At 35.7% G+C, this 24,828-nt stretch overlaps 1 protein-coding gene across 1 annotated transcript in view; it reads left to right on the top strand.

Moving 5' to 3' along the window:
- Positions 1 to 12,954: 12,954 nt before the first annotated feature.
- LOC111505237 (glucose dehydrogenase [FAD, quinone]) overlaps positions 12,955 to 24,828 on the top strand; it is a 33,876-nt gene continuing 22,002 nt past the window's right edge. The window contains exons 1-3 of the mRNA XM_074179008.1: positions 12,955 to 13,105; positions 16,520 to 16,673; positions 22,517 to 22,735. Coding sequence (XP_074035109.1) covers positions 13,100 to 13,105; positions 16,520 to 16,673; positions 22,517 to 22,735 — 379 coding nt within the window. The 5' untranslated portion in view covers positions 12,955 to 13,099. The remainder of the gene's footprint in view (positions 13,106 to 16,519; positions 16,674 to 22,516; positions 22,736 to 24,828) is intronic.

The following is a 24,828-nucleotide window of genomic DNA, read 5'->3' as shown; positions in this document are numbered from 1 at the left end:
AAGATACGAAAAAAATTCAATTGACAAAAAAGTAGTATTTCTAATTGCTTGAATGAAAGAAATAATGAAAATTGCTTAAAAGTCAGTGGCGTACATTTTCAAGGCAAAAATATTCTTTCAAATCGCGCTTGAGACGCCACTGGACCTAATAAATTGAATCAAATTAGCTCCTTGATGTTATAAATACCATTGCCAAATTACAACGAAATTAGGTAAAGGATATTCAATATATTTACGAATAACTTTTTTTCATTTTTATTTTAACACTCTGTATTTTGAGAACGAAGGATTTGCGGACTCATGTTTATATGAACATTTCATCTTGAAATTACCTATAGAATCGTCTATTGAATTTATGGTACAATTAACACCCTGTAGATTCGTGTAAACGAAAATCGGTGAGCATCTAGTCTTCAAAAGTTTATTCATTTCTTGTAATTGGTAAAACGACATCAGCCCCGTGGAGAATACGTACCAATGGAATGAAATATGTTTTTCGAATCGATTCTATCGACGTTATGAAAAAGCTAGATCGTACTCGGCAGGCTGTATACAAGGTGTGGCATTCATTTGAAATTGGAACTTCCGGCGAATTCCCATTTTTATTTATGAATTCGGACATTCCACTCCTTATGGATATTTTCGAAAATTTCAGAAACATTGGCCACAGCGGGTATGGCCTGGTTCCGGCTTGATTCTATATCATGCCCGGATAAATGTGGTCGTATACATCAAATGCATACTTTAAATTCTCAGAGTCATGTAACTATCCATTGAAAAGGCAATTCAATGCTGCAAACGATTTTTCAGACGCAAGTATATATAAATAAACGAATATGGTCTATAGCAACCGTGCAAATATTTGTTCGAAGGTGGTTGACAATGTTTCGTAGTGTATTTCATCACTTCGGACTTGAAATTCCTGAAAAAATATTAAAAAGATTAACCCAAAATAACAATTTTATTTGAATTTGTAATTTCAGTTTTTTGTTCAAATAAAATCATTGTCGGTTATTCATTTTAATATTTTTTCAGGAATTTTGAATCAATTTATATTATATTAGACAATGGAAGTCCGAACTGATGAAATACGTCCAAATATTTGATGAATTTAGATGCCAGTAATCTGTACGAGTGGGTGATGATGCAGTATTTTTGATGTGGCGGCTTCAAATGGGTCGAACATTCATCATCGTTGAATGTTCACGTCTCGGGTACTTCGGGGAATTGTGTTTGGAATATTTAGAGTACTTGCACTATACGCATGGTGACTTTCCGATGTGTGCCAAATACCAAAATACGCTATTTTCAAAACTTTCCAGATTGATGACAACCCTGTTCACTGAGGAAAAATACGATATACGTTATTGATAATTGACACAGACTCACTTCAACCGCTTCTGACATAAACTTCAAGTTTTATGGGTTTTTCTAGACCTATTCAATGTTTCATATGTCAACCAATAATACTCCATGGCTGCACCTCCGATAACGGCGGTTGCTTATGACATTCCACTCACCCAAAAAATACCAACCACATCACTCCTATTCACCTCTACCGAGTATTATCGGTTACCAAGGTAACCGATAATACTCCAACTATGGCTTCTATTCTTTCAATGAAGGCTTTACCCAACCAATAAGACCAAATGTACATTCTCAACACATCCGCCCATGTTGCCGCGACCATGCTACAATCACTTTCGTTATCATAGCACCAGTTTTTCTCGATATCATGTGAAATTTCGAGTTATCAGAAAGCTAATTTTATTCTCCAAAAATCGTTTAAGATTTCTAGGTCAGTCTGGAATCGTTTGGGGTTTCTAGGCCATATAGAATTCACATGAAGTTTCAAGGCCAACCAAAATTGTTTGAGACATACACATACTACTCTTATATTTTGTTTGCAAAATAGTAGTTTTCATAAAATAGCTCTGAAACAACGCATTTTAAACTTACCATTTCAACCTTTCTTATTTGATTACTTGAAAAAGAGGAATGAAATAATGCATTCAACATTTAAAGGGATTCGTTTCTGTTTCACCAATTGGCAACATCGGTCATAGCTAATAAAAGACAATGAATCTGTTACCTGTATGAGACAAACAAAGATGACATATTTCAGAAGCGTTCTGTTCTGTTTACTCATGTTCCGAGTTCCGAGACATTCTATGGCATATGACATTTTGTGCACCTAACCTATCTTCCTCTAGATAAATGAATAACAAAACAACTGTTTATGTGGCTTGTGGAGGTGGTATTTTAACTATAATTTATATTTTGTCTCAATTGTTGATTTATAAAGATAATTTTCCTTGTTTAAAGTAGAATATCTAGGTAACCTGAACTCCGATCTAACATTCTAGGCGCTGTTGCCAATATGTGAATCAGAAACAAATCCCTTTAAAAATTAAAACCCAACATTTGAAACATCAATTTGAATACCTTTCGAAGTGAATTTGAAAAACTCATGAATTAAACTCAACATTATTTTGTTCAAACTTGCATTTGCTGTAATAACTCAAATTGAGGAACATTCCCCATTGCGGCATACACTTACTGCGATGCGGTGACATTCGAAAGAATCCCCTTACAGTGTAGTATGCCAGTATAAAAATTATAAAACGAATAACACGATTGTGAATGACTTGTTTTCAAATCATGTTCCATTTTCAGGTTGTGAGGAGTACCAGTTCAATAGCGACAAATACTGGGAATGTTCTCTGAGAACTATTATCGCAAGTCTTTATCATTATGTTGGTGCTTGTAAGATGGGATCTGAAAATAATGGAGATACTGTGGTAGATTCATATTTGAGAGTTCATGGTGTGAAACAATTACGTGTGGTAGATACAAGTGTTATACCACTTCCTTTAACGGCTCATGCTGCTGCCTCGGCATATGCAATTGGAGAGAAAGCTGCAGATGTAAGCAAAACTGATTGGTTTCAATGATCAGCTATTCTAATTTCAATTGAAATTTTTGTTTTAATTTGTCAAATAAATATTCTGTTATCAGTGCTCTCATCATACCTTATATCCATCTTCTTCAAAACGATGAAAGAATCATATATTACTGAAGTTCTATCCTAACACTTGAACAATTGAACAATTGAATTCAGCAGTTTAATCTTCCTCCTGAAGATGATCACTTGGTGATTCAAACACGTGTCGAGGTTTTGAAAATAATGGTTTGGCGTTGCATTGAACTTCAGTCATATCTATTACTACACCAAACGTTCCGAACAGTGCACAAATCATATGATCAATGATCCGTATCAAAAATGTTGCTTTGATCTTCGTAGTCCCTTTATCTGATTTTTTTTATTTCTCAATGTACTTGAAATATATTCATCATACCATTTATGTATCCATCCTGTATAGGTTCGATGGGAAACCTACTGAGTAGCCTGTTGGCTGAAGTTTTCATGGATGACTTGGAACGAAAAATACACGCTGGTGAGAAATCGACATATGAAGATGTCGATTACATTTCAGTATATTTCATAAAAACAAATTCACAACTTACCAAGTTCTTTGATTTCATCAATTCTCTTCATCTTTGCATCACCTTTCCTATGGAGGGAAAAGAAAACCGTACATATAATGGAAGTTCAACTGATCTGATTCATTTCAGTCGGTTCATAAATGAAAAAGTTGAATCAATTCAAAACATTTCATCAAAACTGTGAAAAAAAGATTCCGTAGGTTTGGAATTTTCCGAAGTGAAGTCCTTGGACTGGAAAATGTAAGGGTTTCAAAAAAGTAACTTGTCATGAAATTGAATATCTAGCAGAAATTTTATATTCTGGATGATTGCTTTCATTGAATGGAATTTAATTTATGGAAAAAATACGGAATGTCATCTTTCATTGAACAAAATAACGGGTTAATTAATTAATTAAAATTAATGTTTTCACAATCCAGTTGCGTCAACTGGATATTTGACACCCTTTGGCGGACGTGATTCTGGGCACCTGTATATTGTATTTATAGTGATACAGAGCACCACCACATCAGCATTTGCTGAATATACGATAATCCAGGAGTATGTGTTAACTGGACAAAATAGGTAGCCAGAAAGACATACTTCACTTGACGTTTCTGGAAATCTAGTCTATTTATCAACTGCGAATATAATGTGACTATCTTGAAATTCTGAATTGATATATGAATGAAACGTCTCTCATCAATATGCAATTAATTAATTATAGGGACGAAAAACGCGTGAAATGAAGTTAGTAAAGCAAAATAGTGTAGAGGATCAATTGAGAATGCAGAAAGAGAACAAACACAATGTAATTTGGCCGACTGAGTCGAATTACCTTGTGATTCCAGCAGTGGTGATTCGTAGAAGCACCAGTATAATGATTGAAAAACACTTCTTTCGACTCTGACTAATTGACCTCAACACAAATAAAACTCAATCGTACCTTTTTATGTGTTTTATTCAATTCAAAAGCTGGTCACAAGATGAGTTTCAGGTTACAACAATCCAATCCAAAAATGTCATAAAATAATTATAACATTGTAGAAGGCTATAATAATTCTGTATTTAATTTCACGGTCATCAAATATATTTCCCGGTTACAATGCCTACGAGGTTTTCGTCTGGGAAAGCATCAAAGCAGCAAATTATGCAATGCAATAATTCATTCATTGTTAGAGATAATATTCGAGGAAAACTTCCCGCATGAAAGAAAAGCCTATAGTTGGCTAGTCAGCTCGAAGTTATCTGCTGGAGTCTGGTTCCTCCTTTATCGCAGGAACGTAATTAAGGAGTATGAGTAACCGGATTTATAGTAAAAGGTTACACCAAAATATGTGGTTGCACAGATTGCCACAAAAGAGCACGATAATCCATATTAGAATTGTATGAACTGCCTTGGTTTCGCTTGGCAGGAAGGCTTCATGTTGCGTATTTCTTTTTACTGTGAGGTGTTTGATCTCCTCCAGGTTCATCTTGGTCTGGTGAAAAGGTGAGAAATGTTCAATGATGAAAGTGTATCATTAAATGGGTATATTTTTCATCGGCAAAGAGAAAAAACATTCATCTGGGATTGTAATAATACTAGGTTCAATTTCAAGGTGTATTTCCACGGAGCAGTTTTCAGTTAAAAGCACATTGCTTGGTGTAGAAAATAGAATGCTCCAAGGTGTAACTTGATTTACCAGGGGCTCTTCTGATTGGACATTCACTGCACTGCAATCGGTGGCTTTGATCTTCAGAATGACCATGCCGATGCAGTATTCTTCGGTTTGCAGGTGATTTTGTCTGTAGCATTTCTGCACAAAGTTTTTCTTGGTATTGTTATACCTAATATTTTGATCTCTTATCCAAGATGAGGAAAGGTTTTAGAGATGGAGCGATTTAATTCTGAATCGGAATGGGATAAAGGAAGTTTGTTTAAAATATAATGGGCATCAGTAATGGAAAGTGTATAAGAAAAATTATTCTCTCGTTAGTGAAGACTTACTGTACTTACAGAAATGCATAATGGATATTTTGATCTTTGAAACCAACAACTCATTCATAGATATATAATTGATTCATTGACCCTTTTGCAAATTAAATCGGGTCTGTTGTGACAGTGAATGTTTTTAAAAAATCTGAATGAATCGAAATTGGTTCGTTACATTACATTTATTTGCATGGTTCAAAAGCTCCAAGAAAATTTTTCTTTCCGTTTTTAAGGCAAAGAGTTGATGGTTTTCGCCGGATTATTAATGAATTTTCTATGAAATCCTATGTTCCGTAGGAGAATGTTCAGTCCTCTTCGGTGCACTGTGGTCGGTGTTGGTCTTGTAGATCCCGTCGAGAAAATTTCAATTATCAGGCAGTTTGTTTTCCTATAGTCTGCCAATCACGTTGCACTTCCAGCAGTGATGATTCGTAAAAGCACCAGTAAAAATACTGTCAAAAGCAAAAAGATGAAATACGAGAAAAACACACATCAGGCTATGATAATTTTCGAGAAAAATTCATACTCTTCAAAGATATTTGTCACCAAAATGAGACAACTTTAAGTAGTAAAAAATAAAATAGTAACTTTTTCGTAAAAAAGTAAAGCAATATATATTCAAAATATGTTAGTAATTTAACCTAAACAATAGACCCAATTGTTAGAATTGGCAGAAACTGAAATTCTGTCGTTAAAGTTCATCAAATTTTTCGATGCATTCCTTGCATGTGGGGGTAAGATGTTCCAAACACATACATTTATTGCACCTGTGACAGCTAAATCTGGTTTTCCTACTTTTTTTTGAGGAACAGTAGAAACAACGTCCATGTGCAGGAAGTGTAGGAGTTTGATTTTCATCAATAGTGAAGATTTCGTGTATTCTCAATTCAGTTGTTCTGGGAAGACCATTAGAGTTGACACGCTTTTTAACATGAGCTTCTACCAATTGATATCCAAGATCTTCTATAAATGATCTTCTTGGAATCAGAGGTTTATCTTTATTACTATTATTTTGGTGTATTATATTGGAGTTAATAGAAGCTATGTTCAAGGCACTATACAAAATTACCATAGACCAACGCCGTGTATTTCTTGCACAATCGTGAGCTGCCCATAATTTGTCAACGGTGTCCACTCCACCTTTTGTACGATTGTAGTCAATTATAATTCGTGGCTTATTTGTTTCACTATCAAGCGAATCATTTTCCCTGTGCCAGGTCGAGAGGAGAATTACATTTTTATTTTCTTTCGGAATGTACGACAGTAGGGTACACTTTTCTTGATACCCGAATATAGTTGTTCCTTCAGGTCTCTTCATTTTCATTTCGTTAGGAATTCGTGGTTTGTTTTTTCTCAGTGTACCTGTAACTGTCGTCCCATAATCATTCAATAGTTTATAAGCTAAGGCATTAGAACTAAAAAAATTGTCCATAGTAACATTACGGTGTGAGCCCCATATGGGTTGGCATAACCTTGGCACTAGTGAAATATTGGATGTATCTAAACTATATGGACCCACTGGTTGTGTACCACAATAGATCTCCATTTCAGCACTGTAAAACATTTTTGCGTCTACTAAAGAATCAACTTTCAACCCATATTTGTTGGGTTTACATGGAATATAGACTCTGAATCCACAGCGACCTCTAAATGATCACAACATTTCATCCACAGTTACATACTTCGACAGCGAGAAATATTTGGGCAAATTTTCATTTAGTTCATCAAAAAATTCTCTTACTGCTGCTAGTTTATCTAATTTTATCTTCTCTGTTCTTGTAGTAACATCGTCCATTCGGATGTTTTGCAGCGAAAACTTGAACCTTTCAAGGGACATTGTCAATCTGAAAATCTCTATTCCCATGCCATTGGATCTGAACAGATCGCGTATATTTTGGCGACCACTTTTTGATTTTCCAGAAATATAAAGCAGCCCAAGTAGGGCTTTCAGTTCATCAATATCAGTTAGTCTGGCTGTTCTATATTCCTTAGAATATTGTTTCCTTTCTATTTGTCTGTTAGTGTGGACGACAATTCTTTCTAACATGGTATCAGTAATAAATAAACTCCATATTTCAATTGCAGTTTTTTTCTCTTTTGCTAAACCTTTTACTCCTGGTAACCTTGTTATAATATTATCTGACCGCGTTTTACATTTGGATATCTGGTAAAATGTTTTCTCCATATGGTGCCATCTTTGGAAATGAAACAAGGGATACGAACAGACCTGTTGGTTTGAGGTTCTGCAGCATCTTCTTCAATATCATCGTCAGACATTTCTTGCTCGGTATCCGAGTTTTCCTCCTGAACCAATAACTCATCTTCTTCTAGGCTACCGTCACTGTCTTCAGCTAATTCTATATCGCTATCTACCTCTTCAAAGAGCTGTTGAAGTCTTCTGCCTTCTTCCTCGTAACACCATGAAGACATTTTTATCTGAAAACATTAACCAACTATTAAAAAAATATAACATTTCCAAGAAAAAAATTTTTATCTTACCACTTTACTAAATCGAAACAGTTACGGGACGACTAACATCGGTCTTCGAGACGGATCACGTAAAATCTCAAATGAGGAAAACAGTCACAACATCCACCGTTGACGCTTCAACAGACACTGATCAGTTAGGAAGGTACTGAGAAGGGCAAAATTGTAACGGGCCGTATTCGGAATAATTCGTAATCGTCGGTCTCAGAGACGTACTGTTAGTCCCGGAAGGTTAATGAAAAAGCTTATATAATCAAGTTTGGTATGATATACGAAGCTGAAGTTCCTTTATAACGAATACATGCTGATGTATGTAGACCATTTTGTCCATCCAAGTCAGTTAACCGATATTATGTCCCCTTCAAAGATGTTTTCAGTGTATATCGTTAATTCTTCTTCTTCTTCGTCAAAGAAAAACATATAAGGTTGTTGAAAAGCTGAAGATTTCGCCCGCGAAGATTGAAACTATGTGCTATGATGTTCAGGAATTCTTGTCTTATAGAGGTGGATGATTTTCGAATGAAGAAATATCCAAAGTTCTCACTAACTATGGAATTCGACAAAGAATCATCATGCCCGACTCCTCAGCAGAATGGTTGCTTAGAACTTGAGAATCAAACAGTAGTTGAAACTGCAAGAGCTTTGAAAAGAAGTAAAATTTGAGGTATCTGAAAGAAATAGGCAGTTACAGCAGATAAACCAAAAATATTTCGAAACGAAATGCAGTGGAAGGGTGTAAAAGAAATATTCATTGGATAAAAAAATGATGGTTTTCTACAAAAATAATACCTTTAACTGATGAAAATTTGACAGATGTGTTTCAATCTGAACTCACGCCAGAAGACTCAGATGCTGAGGATACACCTGATTTCTCCGGCTTACGAATGATAGAACTAGAAGGTGCATTCCTAGAAGATGAGGATATTGTAATCAAAAGGCAGCTGAGAGATTGACAAGGAATCCGAAAGCCATTCAAGACCCACTCACTTAGAAATAAGTCATCTCGAGACCTAAGGAAGATTATTGGATTGGAGCAATAAATAATGAAATTGAATCTCTCAATGAAAATTGAACTTGGGTTATAGTAAAACTGCCACCTAATAGAAAAGTAACTCCATGTCAATGAGTATATAAAAAGAAACTGAATGTAGATGGTAGTATTCAAGGACAGACTGGTTACTGAAAATTTCTGACAAAGAAAGGGTAAAAACTAAGATGGAACCTTCAGACCTGCAGCAATAGGTGGCATGATATAGGCTTTTCAGAGCTAGTGTGAAAGTGTCTACCAAATTTTATATTTCCACTGTATTCCACTATGGCGTGTTTGACGAAGAGGTCAATATGAGGCAATCTGAAGGATATGAGGATGGTAAAAATCGAGTGAGCCGCCTTCAAAAAAGTGTACATGTACTCGTGCAAGCACCAAGATTTTCAGCAAAGTAAAGCAATTCTAGGTTGATGAATTTCGCATGACTTCAAACTGACAGTGAAACCTGCTTTCTATTTCCTAGGATCAGGAATCAAAACTGGAAAGGATGGTACCATTCGAATCAATTAGGCAGCTTTTATATGTTAGGTTGAGTTAGGTCTGAAGTGAGTGGGTCTATTGGACCCTTCACCTTAACCTGCGAAGGTTTATTGTGGCTCACACCTATTCACACTCGACCAAATGAACCCAGCTTCTTAACGAAGTCGATTAGTTTGTATGGTGAGTAGTCTTTCAGGTCAGATGGAAAGAGTACGGCTCTGCCGAACTCTAAAAACCTGATTCGGTCCCCAGCGGGCAGGCACAAAGTATATGCTCTGCTGTTCCATCGTTAATGAGGTAGTCGGATAGTCAAGGTGCAAGATACCAACCAGTATACCCGCGAGAACCTTCCCATATGAGGGTTTCTGCACGTAGCTACACCTGACGATGCCTTAGATTCATCCGTGCAGGGCCATTTCGCCTCTGGTTTTGGTGAAACGCAAATGTTTGCTAACCTGCTCATGGGGCTTTGTTCATCCACCTGAGACAGATTTTGCGTACATCGCTCAAGAGTTTGGTGCAAGGCGGTTTTACAAGGTACCCCGTTTTTGAGGAAAAGACTCCATCGTTTCCTGGCTGCCCCACCAAACCTTTTCGTAGGTTCAGTTATCGGATCAGGAGTTGGAGAGTTGAGAAACTCTCGCTCCTGAACTAAATTTACAGGGAGGTCAGTTGAAGCCGTGAACTCGACATCCATCTCCTCCGTAGACTCGCTCCTGATCTAAATTTACAAGGACTTCAGTTGGAGTCGTAAGCTCGACATCCATCTCCTCTATAGACTCAGCGTCAGAAATAATTTTTAAGTTTACTCTGTCCATAAAAGTCCCACGTGTAGCTAGGGAAAGAAGGTGCAGAGCCCCGGATTACCGTGACAAGGCAATGATGCTACGACCAGAGGGCGCCCGGTATCTTGAAGGTTCCGTAGAAACAGCTGATATGCTCAGTGTCATTCATCCTCTCGGCATGGATACACACACCTTAGGATTTAGCCATCATTGGGATGCCATTCAGTTAGGGAACAACGGAACCACAAGCGATTCTGTCATTCCCGTATTCAGCGGGGTTACGTGGAAGCAGGCATCCGATGGCCCAGTCTATATAAGAATGATATTAGAAAGCATTCGCCGTGCAAGATTGCAGACCCGTCTCAACTCCGTAGAAGGAATCCGAAATCGATTTGGATTCATCATTATTATTTTCGAGTCCTCAGGAAATTCCAGTGATCATAATTGTATCCAGGGAAAAACGTTGTTGTTCTCAAAGAAACAACAGATTACTGTATAACGTACAGAACAAACAGTACGGATGGCCTGATACGTTTCAGTGAAGCTGACCATGGCGCATTTCTACCCTAGGGATACAGACAGAATCGGAAAAATCTTAGGTGAGCAAAAAATTGAAAAAGTGGTCAAGCTCACCAAGAAAATGCAACAAAGTCTGAGATCTGCGAAAGACAAAAGTGATCTCCTATCAACTGCGTGGGTACATCGTATACCATTCACCTGCGGAAAAGTGTATATCGGTACCACCAAAATATCCATGGTACAAGGCTGAAAGATCATCGGAGAAACTGTAGATTAGGTCAAATAGACAAATCGGCAGTAGCAGAACACGCACTTAGTGAAAGTGATCACACGATACCTACTGTTTGAAGATGTGAAACTACTTGCCCCGATCATGAATACTATGGTCGGCTTGTACGGGAAGCCATACGGAAAACTACAACAGAAAAGAGAAGGCGGTAACGCTTAACCGGATTTGAAATCCCATACTGGAAGATGCTAAAGTGGCAACAGCGCAATGCAATGTTACGTTATGAACAGGTAATAACACTTCGGCCAATAGCAACGCATCAACAAGAGAGGCGTACTGCCTGGGTCAACGTAAATACAACCTTCGACCTAGAAATCACCTGTCATCGGTGAATCATCAAGATGAATAAACCTCTGAAGGAGCCAGTCACTCGTGCTGGCGAAATGTTAGGATGCAGTTCCAAACTACGACTAAACTACGGTTCAATCTTTCTCTTGAAGATGATCACTTGGTAATCGAAACACGTGTCAAGGTGTTAACAATAACGATCTGGTGTTGGTATAAAACTCCAGTCATATTCATAACTACACCAAAAAGTTCCAAACAGTGTATCACAAGTAACTAATTGCTGTCTCCAGTTTCCAATACATCCATTAACGTAACAATTTTTCTAGGAAAACATCCTATTTTGGATTTTGACAACGAGAAAAGGCTAGTAAAGCACATTCTCAAGCTTGGTGATGCAGGATTTTTTTCAAATAGATAAGCCATGCGCATGTTAGCTTATCAATTTGCTGAAAAGCTGGAGGTAAAACACAATTTCGGCCACGAAAACGAAATGGCTGGAGGTGCATAGTTCAGAAGTTTTATTGGACGAAATCTGGAGCTTTTTATCAGACAAGCTGAAGGTTTATCCTTGACTAGAGCTAAAGTTCTCAGTAGAGAAAAAGTCAACAACTTCTATGATTTTTTTATCAAAGTTCTGACCCAAAACGCAAATGGATAAAATAATGGCGATATCTTTATTGTGTTATTTCAATATAAAAAAAATGATTGTGTGATGTACATGTTGAAACTCAATGTGAATGTTCCATAACAACAATAAAGAATTTATATTTTTGTTGAATAAATGCTTGTAAAATTTAATTTGAGAAAATATGATTACCTTAGCATGTTGAAACTTGAGAATTTATATTTTATAAACGCTTTGAAAATTTGATTATGATCAATAATGTGATATTAGAATTATTTTCCAATGATAACAAATGAAAGAATAGAAAAATACAAAATGTTTTTTATAATTATGACTCATGTTTTTGGAGACAATTGCTGTTTCAGGAGTGAAACTATCTAACATTCGGTTTGGGATTTTGTTTACCTACACGGTATAAATGGCATCTATCCTGCACTACAGGCATCTATCCTTCTCGCTATTTTCATGGTGGGGCAACTATCCATACAAGTAGGCATCTATACTCAAAAAAAATGTTTCACGACTAGCTAATTTTTGCAAAATCTGTATTTGATAGGTTAAAAAATGATAATAATAATTCAACATGAAGGATTGACCTAGCTACATTATTGAAATTATTCGTATAAAATCAATATTTTTCAAATTAGGTGGTTATTTCAAAAAATGGGGTATCTATTCCGGTTTTAATCTACGTGAAGTTCTGAAAGCTCCTCTTATATTCAATTTTCTGAATGTTAGACCAACTCATTGGTGTATTTGGTAGTTTTTCATTTCATACGTGAATGGTCTGAGGAAACTAACTTGGTTAGTGAGACGAGAGTCGAGAGACCGTGTTCTGGTGTTGGGAAAGTGTTTTCAATAGTGTTCATATTGTTGGCTCATTTGAAAGTATTGATATAAGGACATGACTTATCGAGAAACCTGTGAAACTGCCTTCGAATGGTTTTGTTAATAGCGATAAATGAACAGTTTGGGGAATTTAATTTGTTGAGAAAATCAAATCGGTCATTAACGAACTGCTAAATGAGTCGTGTAATACAATTGTAGATAACTGTTCAGGTGTTTTATTATTATATGGAGAGTCTTTTCTCCATACACATCTAAGTGAATTACCAGCATGAAGGTATGTATACATTTCAATAAGAACTCCAATAATGATGGCATGAGTTTTTTCTTGCTTGAGGACTTATGAATAGAAACATTTTTGATGTATTCCACGATATTCGCGTTGTCAGAGGGTTATCAATGTTTTCTAAAGTATATTACAGTTTTGAGTGTATTACATCTATATAGGAAACGAGTAAAAGTTTTTTTGATAGTGAATGTATTGATCTGAAATGTGAGTATCTTATAAACATAAAAAAGGCATAAAAAAATAATGAGTATCTGAGTATCGTACTGCCATCATATTCGTAATATGTATTTCAATCATTTCCAGAGTAAGTTGAATAAATTATCTATTTTTCATTTGGTGAAATTGTTCCAGAAGTTGTACGCATTTTTGCGTACCTATCGTATTCTACCGTTGAATCCGGAATCTACATATGCAATTCAGAATTGGTTAGCAAGGATAGGCTAATTGCACACACACCGATTTTGGAGGGCCGATTTTATACCGGTCGTCCGAATTCCAATAGTGAACCCCATGTGGAAACGAGACCTGGCACAAACGCCGACCGGTGATCGACGCCAGTAAAATACGGGTGAGCAGCCGTCCACTGCCACTGTATCGCCGGCAGTACCGGAAAGTAGTGGCTTACGTGACTAAATGCACTCTTGCATTTCGGTCGGTTTTTTACCGACCATTCCAGTCTCCACTGCTCGGTGAAATTGTAGTTACTACGTATTAACTCATTTGAATTGAAGGGGTTATATTTTTTTAGGAGTGAATAATTTTTGGGAAAGATAGTTTTTGGCTTTCTACTACTCCATCTTGATACAAAAAAGAAGGATGGGGGAGTCTTCCAAAGAAAGGAAGGAAGTAACTCTATACATAGATGTGTAGATCATGCAAAGAAGTAACTTTCAGACACAAACTGAAAGAAAGTCCCCCTGAAACAGCTACTTTCATATAAACATTGAATTATACGAAAGAAAAAACTCTTTCGAGACAAATACTTCTATATGAACAGTGAATTATACAGAAGATACTTTTCTGTCTCTCATCCTTTTTTTTGTATCAAGATGGAGTAGTAGAAAGCCAAACACTTTCTTTCCCAAAAAAGTATTAACTTAGTTTTGGTAGTGCATGCTGATTACGATTTCAATGGGTGACCGGTAAAAATCCGGTGAGTCTGCAATCGGTGCGTGTGCAACTAACGTTACGCTAGTTGCACACACACCGATTTTGGTCGGCCGGTATAAAATCGGCCGATATTTTATTGGTAGCGGGTGCTTGCACACTCACCGGATTCTTATCGGTCAAACAAACAGTTGCTTTGTTGTCGTAATTAGCACGCACTACCAGAACGAAGTTAATGCGTAGTAACTACAATTTCACCGAGCATTCGAGACTGGAATGGTCGGTAGAAAACCGGTGAGTATGCAAGAGTGTATTTAGTCATGTACGCCACTACTTCCCGGTACTGCCGGCGAAACAGTGGCAGTGGACGGCTGCTCATCGGTATTTTACCGGCGACGATCACCGGTAGGCATTTGTGCAAGGTCCCGTTCCCACATGTGGTTCACAATTGGAATTTGGACGACCGGTATAAAGTCGGCCGTCCAAAATCGGTGTGTGTGCAACTAGCGTTAGGCTAATTGAACACACCGATTTTGGACGGCCGATATTATACCGGTCGTCCAAATTCCAATAGTGAGCCACATAAGTGCCAGGTCACGTTCCCACATGTGGTTAACTATTGGAATTTTGGACGACCGGTACAAAGTCGGCCGTCCAAAATTGGTGTGTGTGCAATTATCCTTAAGTCAGTTTCATTTCGAAACCAGAGGTATACTACCGGTACTATTATAAATAGTTATGATTCCACCCACTCACTGAATCTCTATCGAATCATTCGAAGATAATTTGGTCCACTCCTTTCGTTGATACATAGTGTCAAATATTTTACAAACTCCGCTCCGCCAGAACTCTTGGTGCAATCTTTGTTAAAGTTGTCATTTCAATAATCTAATAATATCAAGGTGGAATGAATCTTTATCAGCAGGAGAATTCATTCTCAGATTCAAAAAGTTTCCGAAGGTGAGAACAGTTAGATCATTTGAATCTATACTGATTGATCAAAAATATCTTCAATTCAATATCGCCTCCACCTCACGATGGTAATAAATTCTCCATAAGTTAGAGTTTGGAGTCAGATTATCTGAGTTGATCAGACTTAACACCTAATTCACATAATCCACCGATATCTGAACTTAGGGAAGGATTTCGATGAAATGTGAGAGATTCTTGTGAAGTGGCTGAGTGGAGAAGACATTCTTGGGATTGCTTCTTCGGGGGTGTCTATAGACACGCCCGAAAACGCTATCGTATTGCGAAACACATGTTGAGTTTTTATAAAATTGTTCGGTGAAAATCTCACATTGAAATGTTTCTTGAATACGTTATGGATTTTCAGGATATGTATTTTTGAATTTGGTTCTTTTATACCAAAATCATTCGTTTTGTTAGCAATTAATTGATTGAGTTTGGTATTGCAGATTTGTGTAAAGGAAAACGTGTTTGTAGAGGACAAAATTTTCCTGTTTCCACTATTTTTATTTGGGACTTCCATTCATCTACATACTCTTTCAATCCCAAACTAGTTTCCACTACAACTTCAAGTGGACTTTTTTTCGGAAAATAATAGTCAGCGCATCGGGATCTTTTTCAACACAAGTCACATTGATAGTTTCAACTTGTTTCTGAATCGCTCATATTTCAATCAGGAAAAAATGTCTGTTGACAAAATCTTCACTAATTCAGTGAAAGAAAAAGTGTGAATCGACAGAATCAGTAGAAGAATTGATATGACAGCGACAAAAATAACATTCATTAATGACTAAGTACTTAGATAAACAATGTCGTTGTTTCCAGTCCACAACATTGACACCAGAAGGAATATCGCCTATTTTGAATTCCTTATAACACAAAGAAATATTTTCAAAACTAGTATTTAATTTGGCAAGGATGAAACCATTTGTTAAACTCCAGTGAAACAAGAAAATTTTACCGTAATCAGGTTTTCCGGTCGTGTCAAGATCTGTTTGGTGTTCCATATTAAAGTGTAACACACATAAGATTACGTCTAACTACATCGATAACTAGAAAGAGAAACATTTCAATTCAAAAATCTCAAATCGTGGTAATACGGCAACGAATGGTCATTGTGACATTTTCAGTAGACAATTTACAAAACCGCAACACGTGTTTCGTAAACTGTCCATTGAAAACCTTCGATAAGGTGGCATTTGAATTATTTATAATGAATAATATTTTCAATATTGGGAAATGTATTTTCTGTAACTAATTCATTGATATTTGGTAAATCTGATGTGTTGAAAGCAGTCCTTTTATTAGAATGACATACTTTTACAGCAAACATGTTATTTCCAAAAAGCGATGTTGATTGCTTTCCTTCCAGTCATCAGTGGAAGTCATCAACTGATAGGAAATATGATGAACCTTTTGCTGAATTTAACGGAACATAGGCCACTGCTTCACCCTCTCTACCCGCAAATAAGAAATCATGGTAAGAACTTGAATTAATATAAAGTGACGTAATTCAAGTCAATAATATAATAGTAGTTCATTCATGCCAATTCCAGACATATATAACACACTACACAAGTATAACAAATATAGGGCAGTAATGAAACTTTATTAGAGAGCCAAAAAACGAAATACGACAATTCTTGTTTTTGAAGAATATACCAAAAACTACCACTGATTCTTTTTTTTTTGGGAAACAAAAAAAAACACCTCAAAAGTGCTGCTTTGTTCCCTCCTGTTCATAAAAGAGGACATATGCCTCCTCACTCACAAGAGATTTTGGTGAAATTGGGGACACGTGAGAATCGTTGTATTCATTCCACGTGCCACTATAAAGGTGTCTGTAGTATGCTGTGTAATGCCTGTTGTAAGTAGTCCCACTGTGATTCGAAAGTGCATATAGATTGTAACGACAAGATGCCACATTGACTGCCGCATAATTGCTCATATCTAATCCTTCTAAAAGTCAATGACAATATTCAATTTGCAACTGAATCGTTCCGTTGAAGATGATCATTTTTAACGAATTTCTAAAATACGGGGAAACTTATGGATTGATAGGAACTTGATGCATTTTCATCTTTCCTTACATCTCGAACAGGTTGGTTTTTCATTTCCCTCCAGCGTTTCCTCTTTTGTGAAGAAATTCAAGCATTGTGACAAACTCAATTGGCCAGTTCTTTGTGGTATGGGGAGCGACAAATCCCAGGAAGGATCGAAGGATACTGATGAGTATCCACAGTGTGTGCACTTTATAGTAGATTTTAATTGACCAACGAAATTGTCTACAATCTCAGAGTTGTTCATGTTCAAGTATCTCAGCCAGGACTCTTGCGCTTTTCCTTCTTCCAAAAGATATCGGAGGGAATCCTGGACATCTTGATGGGCAGATCCCATGAATCGAGGAGCAAATCTTTGAATCTGACCTTTAAAGTAGGCAGTGTTTATTACTCTATCAGATGAAACTTCTGACCACAATTTATCGATAACTTCAAAGCGAAAGCTTTTATCAAAGCACCTTTCATACTAGAAATACTAGTATCGATATCTTCCATGTATGTATTCTATTTTAAATATTCCAGCAAACATCTCGTGTTTGATAAACATTGGATTATACTGTTCATGAAACAGGTGTTTCCAATATTTTTCAACCTATTAAACCCAAGAGTTTTGACTGAAGGATGAATCTCTGATATAATGTTGTAACTATTCATACTACGTTCGACACTGCTGTCTTCTTGTGAGTAATCACGGAATCGTTGATTCACCCCTTCATTTGATCGGTAGGATAAGGAATTCAAAGCTAAACTGACTGAAACTAAATTGATCAATTGGATATGACAGACGTTTTGAATTCTATAACTTTTTCATATTTCTGTGTTTCTTCTGATGGGGACTTATTGAAAGTATCACAAGGAATATGGGATGTTTTATGAGGAAACAATGTCCCATCGTGATCTGGGTATAAATATGATTTGGAAACAACGTATGAAGAAAAATTTCATCCAGTGAATGGACGATGGGATGGTGCCATAAACACAAACTAAATAACCACGCTGAATAGCTAAACTAATTTTTTGAATCAGAAAGTTAGTACACCTTTTTTCTTTGGTTTCTTCAGTCATCCTTCTGCCAATTTCATTGAAAGAATTCAGAGATAAGAGCCCAAATACACCTAAAGTTTCTACAACCACAGGATAAAATATAAAGTTATTTCCAACATTTCGATATTTCTGCTGTTTTGCTATCTCACTGGTTACGGCAGCAGCACCTGGATTTTTGACGTTACAACTTAATGAGATGGAGCCAATGTGCCTGCACATGTGAAATCCTCAACGGCAGCTTTGCCACATTTCCAGGGAACAAGGGTCATTTCATCAGAACGTTTGCCATCATCACAGCTAGTAGTGGTATTAGGATAGAAGGTATCCCGGTTGATATCAAGGCCCTTTTTATGATGTCGTTGACTCGGTGATGTCTTGGAAAACCTCGAGAACTCTTCATGTAGCTCAAACCATGGGTACCTGAGAATATGTTATTTTATTTTCCCAAAATATCAAACTTCTGTCCAATTTAAGCGTAGGTCTTACCGTGGTAGTAATAGAAGGATCAGCAGAAAAATGGTCTGTGAATAATAGTATATTATGTAACGATTATGTAATGATGGTTATTAAGACACGAGCATTAACCGGGATACGAAACGAGCCGAAGGCCAGTTTTGTATGGTATATGCGAGTGTATTAATAACCATTACATGAGAGTTGCATACGCTATTTTTTCTAAACCCGATAAATAATGAAAAACTATAAATATTCTATTTGTATTGAACACATTTACAGTAAGTAACTCATATTAAAAAAAAAAACACAAACTTAATGGTATTATCATGGATATATGAAAACTATAAAGATTCTAATTATATTTATATTGAATATAACAACTGTAATCAATCTGATCTTTTAAAAATATTGGAGTCGATGATATTCCTTCTATATGGCTGTTTTCAGACATTTTGATAATATAGGTAGGTAAAATGAAAACTGATTTTGACAAATAAAGCAATTAGTTACTTAGGTTAAAATCTAGGACAAACAAAGGAACAGGATTCTTGATTGAAAAATTATGGGTTTCTATTGGTTGATAATCTGCATCGTTATGAAAAATCTGTATCATAATGGCTATCATTATGAAACGGTATGGTCATATAAGTGTATTGTTAGAGTACGGGTGTAGAAAAATAAATGAATATACAGGCTAATTCAAGGTGGATAGCTTATTAGATATTTCTGGTGAACCAGATAACGGATAACTTTTGAAAGTCGATGGAGAACATGTTCGGACATTCTCTACCCAGCTAAAATATGTATTTTCGACAATGCGGTGTTGGTACCTACCTGAGCTACTGATAATTTTGTGACACTGTCCAAAAATGATAAACAAATTCATAAAAACTTTTGAAACTTCTAAAGTGACGAAAATGTCAATATTATCAGAGAAATATCACAACGTTACTGTCAAATAGTAATCATAACCTGTTTACAAAATACCGAATGGACATTTTCACAAATAAATGCTCATAACTACGAAACTTGACTAGTTAGGTATACGCATAAAAAAAGCAAATTTTAACAGCTTTCTGAATTTGTAATAATACACAGGATGTGTATTATTACAAATTCAGAAAGCCTTGTATTGAAGTAACCGAGATTACACTGAAGTGTAGGAATGAATAGGTGGTGATAGGATACATGTTTAAGGGGTACACTGCAAAATAGAGTTTATGGTCAGAGGGAATATCAAAATATTGAGGACCTTCATCACAGCATTGCTAGAGAGTTCGGAAGATTGGGGAGGAGAAAATTAATTGTGCAGTGAATAATATTCAAAGAAGGGCACAGTTGTGTTGTCAAGAACAAGGCCACCATTTACATGTTAGTTAATTATTGTTATTTGTTCAAAGTTCTATTTTCATTGAAAAGAACACAATGTCAATGTCACAATCAAATTTCAATTGTTGATTCTGTCTCCGTATTTTTCCATTAGCTCGGTGAGATTTTGATCCAATAACCTGAACATAGTTCGATGTGGTTATCTTCTTCCGGGATAAAGTTTAAATACATTTTCGAAGTCCTAACTCTGTTTTTGTCGTATTTGTAATAAACTTGTAACATTTTTTTTTTCGTTATTCGTGAAAGCCATTTTTCGCCTATTAGAATATGAAAATTAATTTTTTCAATATCCTCAATTTTTCGAAAGAGGATGATAACTTATGATACAAAATTCAAAACGTAAAATCTGGTTCTATTTAAAACAGAAAGAATCTGATGTAGCGTCCATACGAAAAAATAAAGTTGAAGATGGTAACCGGAAATCTGCAAAAACACCACTATGTCGCAGGGAAAAGGTGGCATATATATATATATATATATATATATATATATATATATATATATATATATATATATATATATATATATATATATATGCCACCTTTTCCCTGCGACATAGTGGTATATATATATATATATATATATATATATATATATATATATATATATATATATATAATAATATGGTCTGTTTCTGAAGACAATGAAAGGGGAAAGAAGAAACTGGAGGTTTCAAAGTTTCGAGTATAGGAGCTTTCTAGCTCGTTTCTCCTTCATTTATTTTCTGAAATGAATTTTAGCAGCGCTGTCACCAGATGCAGATTTCTCCACATCAAATTCTGAATATCAAGGCAGGTCCGAAAAAAGCTGTAGAGTTCGTGCCGATCGCACGAAGGCCGGTCTTTTTTTAAATCTGATCATTTGGTATACTTACTTATATTCTCTCTCATTGTGTGGTTCCAGAACTGAATTTTAATCTTAATTGAAATGCTTTTCACTCACTATTCTCCTCTCGATAGATTAACAAAAGGTCCTTTATTTGTTTGTGTTCTCTTAACTTCATATTACTCTACTAGGATGGTATTTTTCTCGGTCCAAGAGAAAATGAAAGTCCAAAGTTTCAAATATAAAGTATAATAAGTAGAATACGACCCTATGGACAAAATAATAAAAAAACAACTTGTAAAATCTTATATAAAAAATATTGAATTGCAATAAAACAAGAGAAAATAGAACAAATAATTCGCCGCAAATGTAACTGTGCTATTCACTTTTTAATTCAAACTCTTAAACAACTATAAACATACCAACTCGGTACAAAATACTTTTAGTTTTACTTCTACTTCAGGGAGAGTGGTGTATAACTTCAAATTTTCACCATTTTTTGTAATTGTACTCTAGCTTAACTATCAGCACTAGGAACCCCACAATATGTAACCTCTTTGTAAATAGGACGTAGACTCAGATAAAATATTATATGAACTCTCTCTAAATATCAACTAGTTAGTATAAAAAAATAACAAACACTTACATAACGCCTCTTTGTGTGGTTCGTGGTCAACCATAGGTTTCGTTGACCCGGTGTGTCTTCTACACCAACACTTTTAATTTAAACTCCCCTGTACCCCATACCGGCTTAAGATTTCACTATCGTTTTTACTTGAATTTCGCCCCACGCGCTTACAAACAAAATATCTCCCCTATTTAGGCCACCTCCATCAGCCTCAAAGGCTGAGGGATGAGACCCCCGATCTCGTCTCGACGAGATCCGGTGACCGACCTTTTCTGTCTCTCCCAAGCAACTCCCAAGCCCTCGCGTCAGCTACGCTATCCACAAAAACCTCATATCAGCGTTTTTTCAACCTTCCCAAGTGTATGATCATCGGCCGGATGCAATACATTTAGTTGTTTAGTCCAAGTAAATTTTAACATGACCACAACGACGCTCGCAGGTTCGACAGTCATAAAGTAATTCAGCGCTTTTTCAACTGGAAAAATATCGACACCGAAGAAACGGGTGATCGACCTCGATCTCAATGAATAAAATAATATTTTATGTTACTCTCGCAATGGCCGTTATTACATACATATATATATATATATATATATATATATATATATATATATATATATATATATATATATATATAAACAGAAGTTAATATCGGACATAGCACTCAAGAAATTGGCAAACCATAGACACGTGTTTCGGGCTTTTGGCCCATCATCAGTATGGTGCAGCCAAGTGTAAGGATGGGCAACACTTGGTTACCAAAAGATAGAAATACAAATGCACGGAGCCACCAGCAGGAGCTATGTCCGATATTAACTTCTGTTTCTATATCAAGACACTCAATAACTTTCATATTCTTATATATATATATATATATATATATATATATATATATATATATATATATACATTTTTTTTCAGATTCGAATGCAAGATACGACTTCATCATAGTGGGGTCTGGAGCATCAGGTTCTGTTTTAGCTAATAGATTATCTGAAATACCGGAATGGAATGTTCTTTTACTTGAGGCAGGAGAAGAGGCCAGCCATCTAACAGAAATTCCATTCTTTTCTGGACTTTTTCAAGGTACCAAATATGATTGGGGATACAAAGCAGAGCAACAAGATGGATTCTGCAGAGGTGAGTTATTTCCATCTTCGTGGATCCGTGAACTACTCGGAACTACTACATATTACATCACTGAAGGCTGTTGATTGAATTTGAGGTTAACCTGACTGGATAGAGAGTAATATTGCTCTTCCCAACATTTTTTATGAAATTGGTAAAATATTGATCGCTCTGAGATGTTCAAAGTGAGCTAAACTACTCATTTTTGGAAGCAGTTTTACAATTGCACTCCTCAATTATATCGGAATACATTATTTGTTAATCACCATATTGGTTAACCTCATTGGGATTTTTTGTCTTATGAGAATATCCAAAGATTTCTGTAGTGAAACATCATTAGACCTTGACTTTTGTTATTGTAAACATGTGCAAAATATCCCCGATTTTCTTTTTCAATAGCTTGGTTTGTATAACTTTTCATACCTTTGTAAAACTAAAAATGCACTGCCGACTTTGTTGCCTTATATCGTTTTAGCGTTTTATCCCTAATTGACATCATATCTTTGTAAATTTCTGTAAACCAATGCACTTTTTTCAGTAACCGTCGATGTTGTGAGCGGCGAATGTCTATCGGATAAATTATTCAAACAATTGACCAAACTGATTATTTTACCGTCAATATTTTCTATTTCAGTAATTCTGAAGAGAAGGAGTTGAAAATGGGTTTCCTCAGATTTTCAACAGATTTTTTTTTTTTATTTCAATGAATACATATTTCTGGCTCCTGCTCACGTAGGTTACGATATACCAAAAGGTGATCAGCACAATTTCATCCAAAAAAGTAGTTGTGCGATTTGTAATAATAGAAATTTTCATGATGTGACTGATGTTGAACAAGTTGGGAATGGACACAAGTTCATCAACTCTAGAATTTTCAATGTTAAGACAATGATTTCTATTTGAATCCCCTGTACAAACTGAATCATATACAGTTGGAGTTTAGGAATCTATTCCCATTCGTTTGTGAACTTAGTAACATCCTCAGTCGGTGGATATCATAGGATAGATTACTCCCATAGCTAACGATTGTTTTTTTTTCTTTTAGTTTTTATCCAAAGTTGTTTACAAAATGCCCCTTAATATTTGCTGTGAATATTGTCGCGTATACAGGGCTTTTCATGATGAGCGTTAATTAGCCGTTTCTGACAAACTATTCAACGGATCAATCTGAAAATTTCACAGTATGCATGAATCAATATGACCTACACGTCTAAAATATTTCAGACGAAGCGGCGTTGTCGCTTCTACTATAAAGTAGCGGCTTCTTTGAGTTTTCAAATGGAACACCCCGTATATAATATCATAATATGATTCATTATCACTTTGTCAACAAATTCATATACTTTTTCTCTATACCTATCTATTACCGTTTAGAAGATATAAATTAATTTCGATATTTTTTTTTACCAAACATGAACTTTTATAAATGGTGATAATCTTGAAATCCCTTGCACTAGACCGATCAAATTTGAAATGAAGTGGAGTGATACTATGAGGATCTTCACTTCGAGTCATATTTTCATTTGCCTCATACAGGGTCTTCAAAAAATGCAGATACTTTGATCTCATGAAATTTTTCAAATGGAACACCCTGTATATTTTTGAGCTCTACATCCAATTTTAGATTAACTTTGTTCAGATAATACTATTTCTATTTTGAACCGTTTTCGAGATAAACTGTTTCAAACGGAAACTGACGTGGTTTTCTTGCTCGTTTTTTTGAATTCATCACTTATTTTGGATATTCAACATTTTTTTATACTCAGTAATATTTCTTTTTGATCCAGTTTTTTAACTGTCTCAGATCAGTCAATTCGAAATTGGTATGTACCTACCTTAGAAAAAGTTACAATTTGTATACATTGAGGTATTGGTCTCTAGCGTACAACAGTACACATTAATATTTTTTAATAGTGTGCTTTGGAAAAATAAATAAACCAATTATTTAACGTCAGACTTTCGTTGGTGGTTTTGACTGATTGTGATAGCTACCAATTATAATAGAATAATGTCAAGATTAGGTTACAGTAATGAAGATTTCTTGAATTTATTAATAATTTATGGTAAGTGCAATAGAAATGGCTAATAGAACATGCCGAGTATTT

The sequence above is a fragment of the Leptinotarsa decemlineata genome, unplaced genomic scaffold (genome assembly GCF_025532065.1).
Source record: "Leptinotarsa decemlineata unplaced genomic scaffold, Ldec_3_MD MMD2_tig00004307_RagTag_RagTag, whole genome shotgun sequence".
In the NCBI taxonomy this organism is placed as follows: Eukaryota; Metazoa; Arthropoda; class Insecta; order Coleoptera; family Chrysomelidae; genus Leptinotarsa; species Leptinotarsa decemlineata.
The sequence above is the reverse complement of the archived record's forward strand: the minus strand, read 5'-3'. Positions and strand labels throughout refer to the sequence as shown.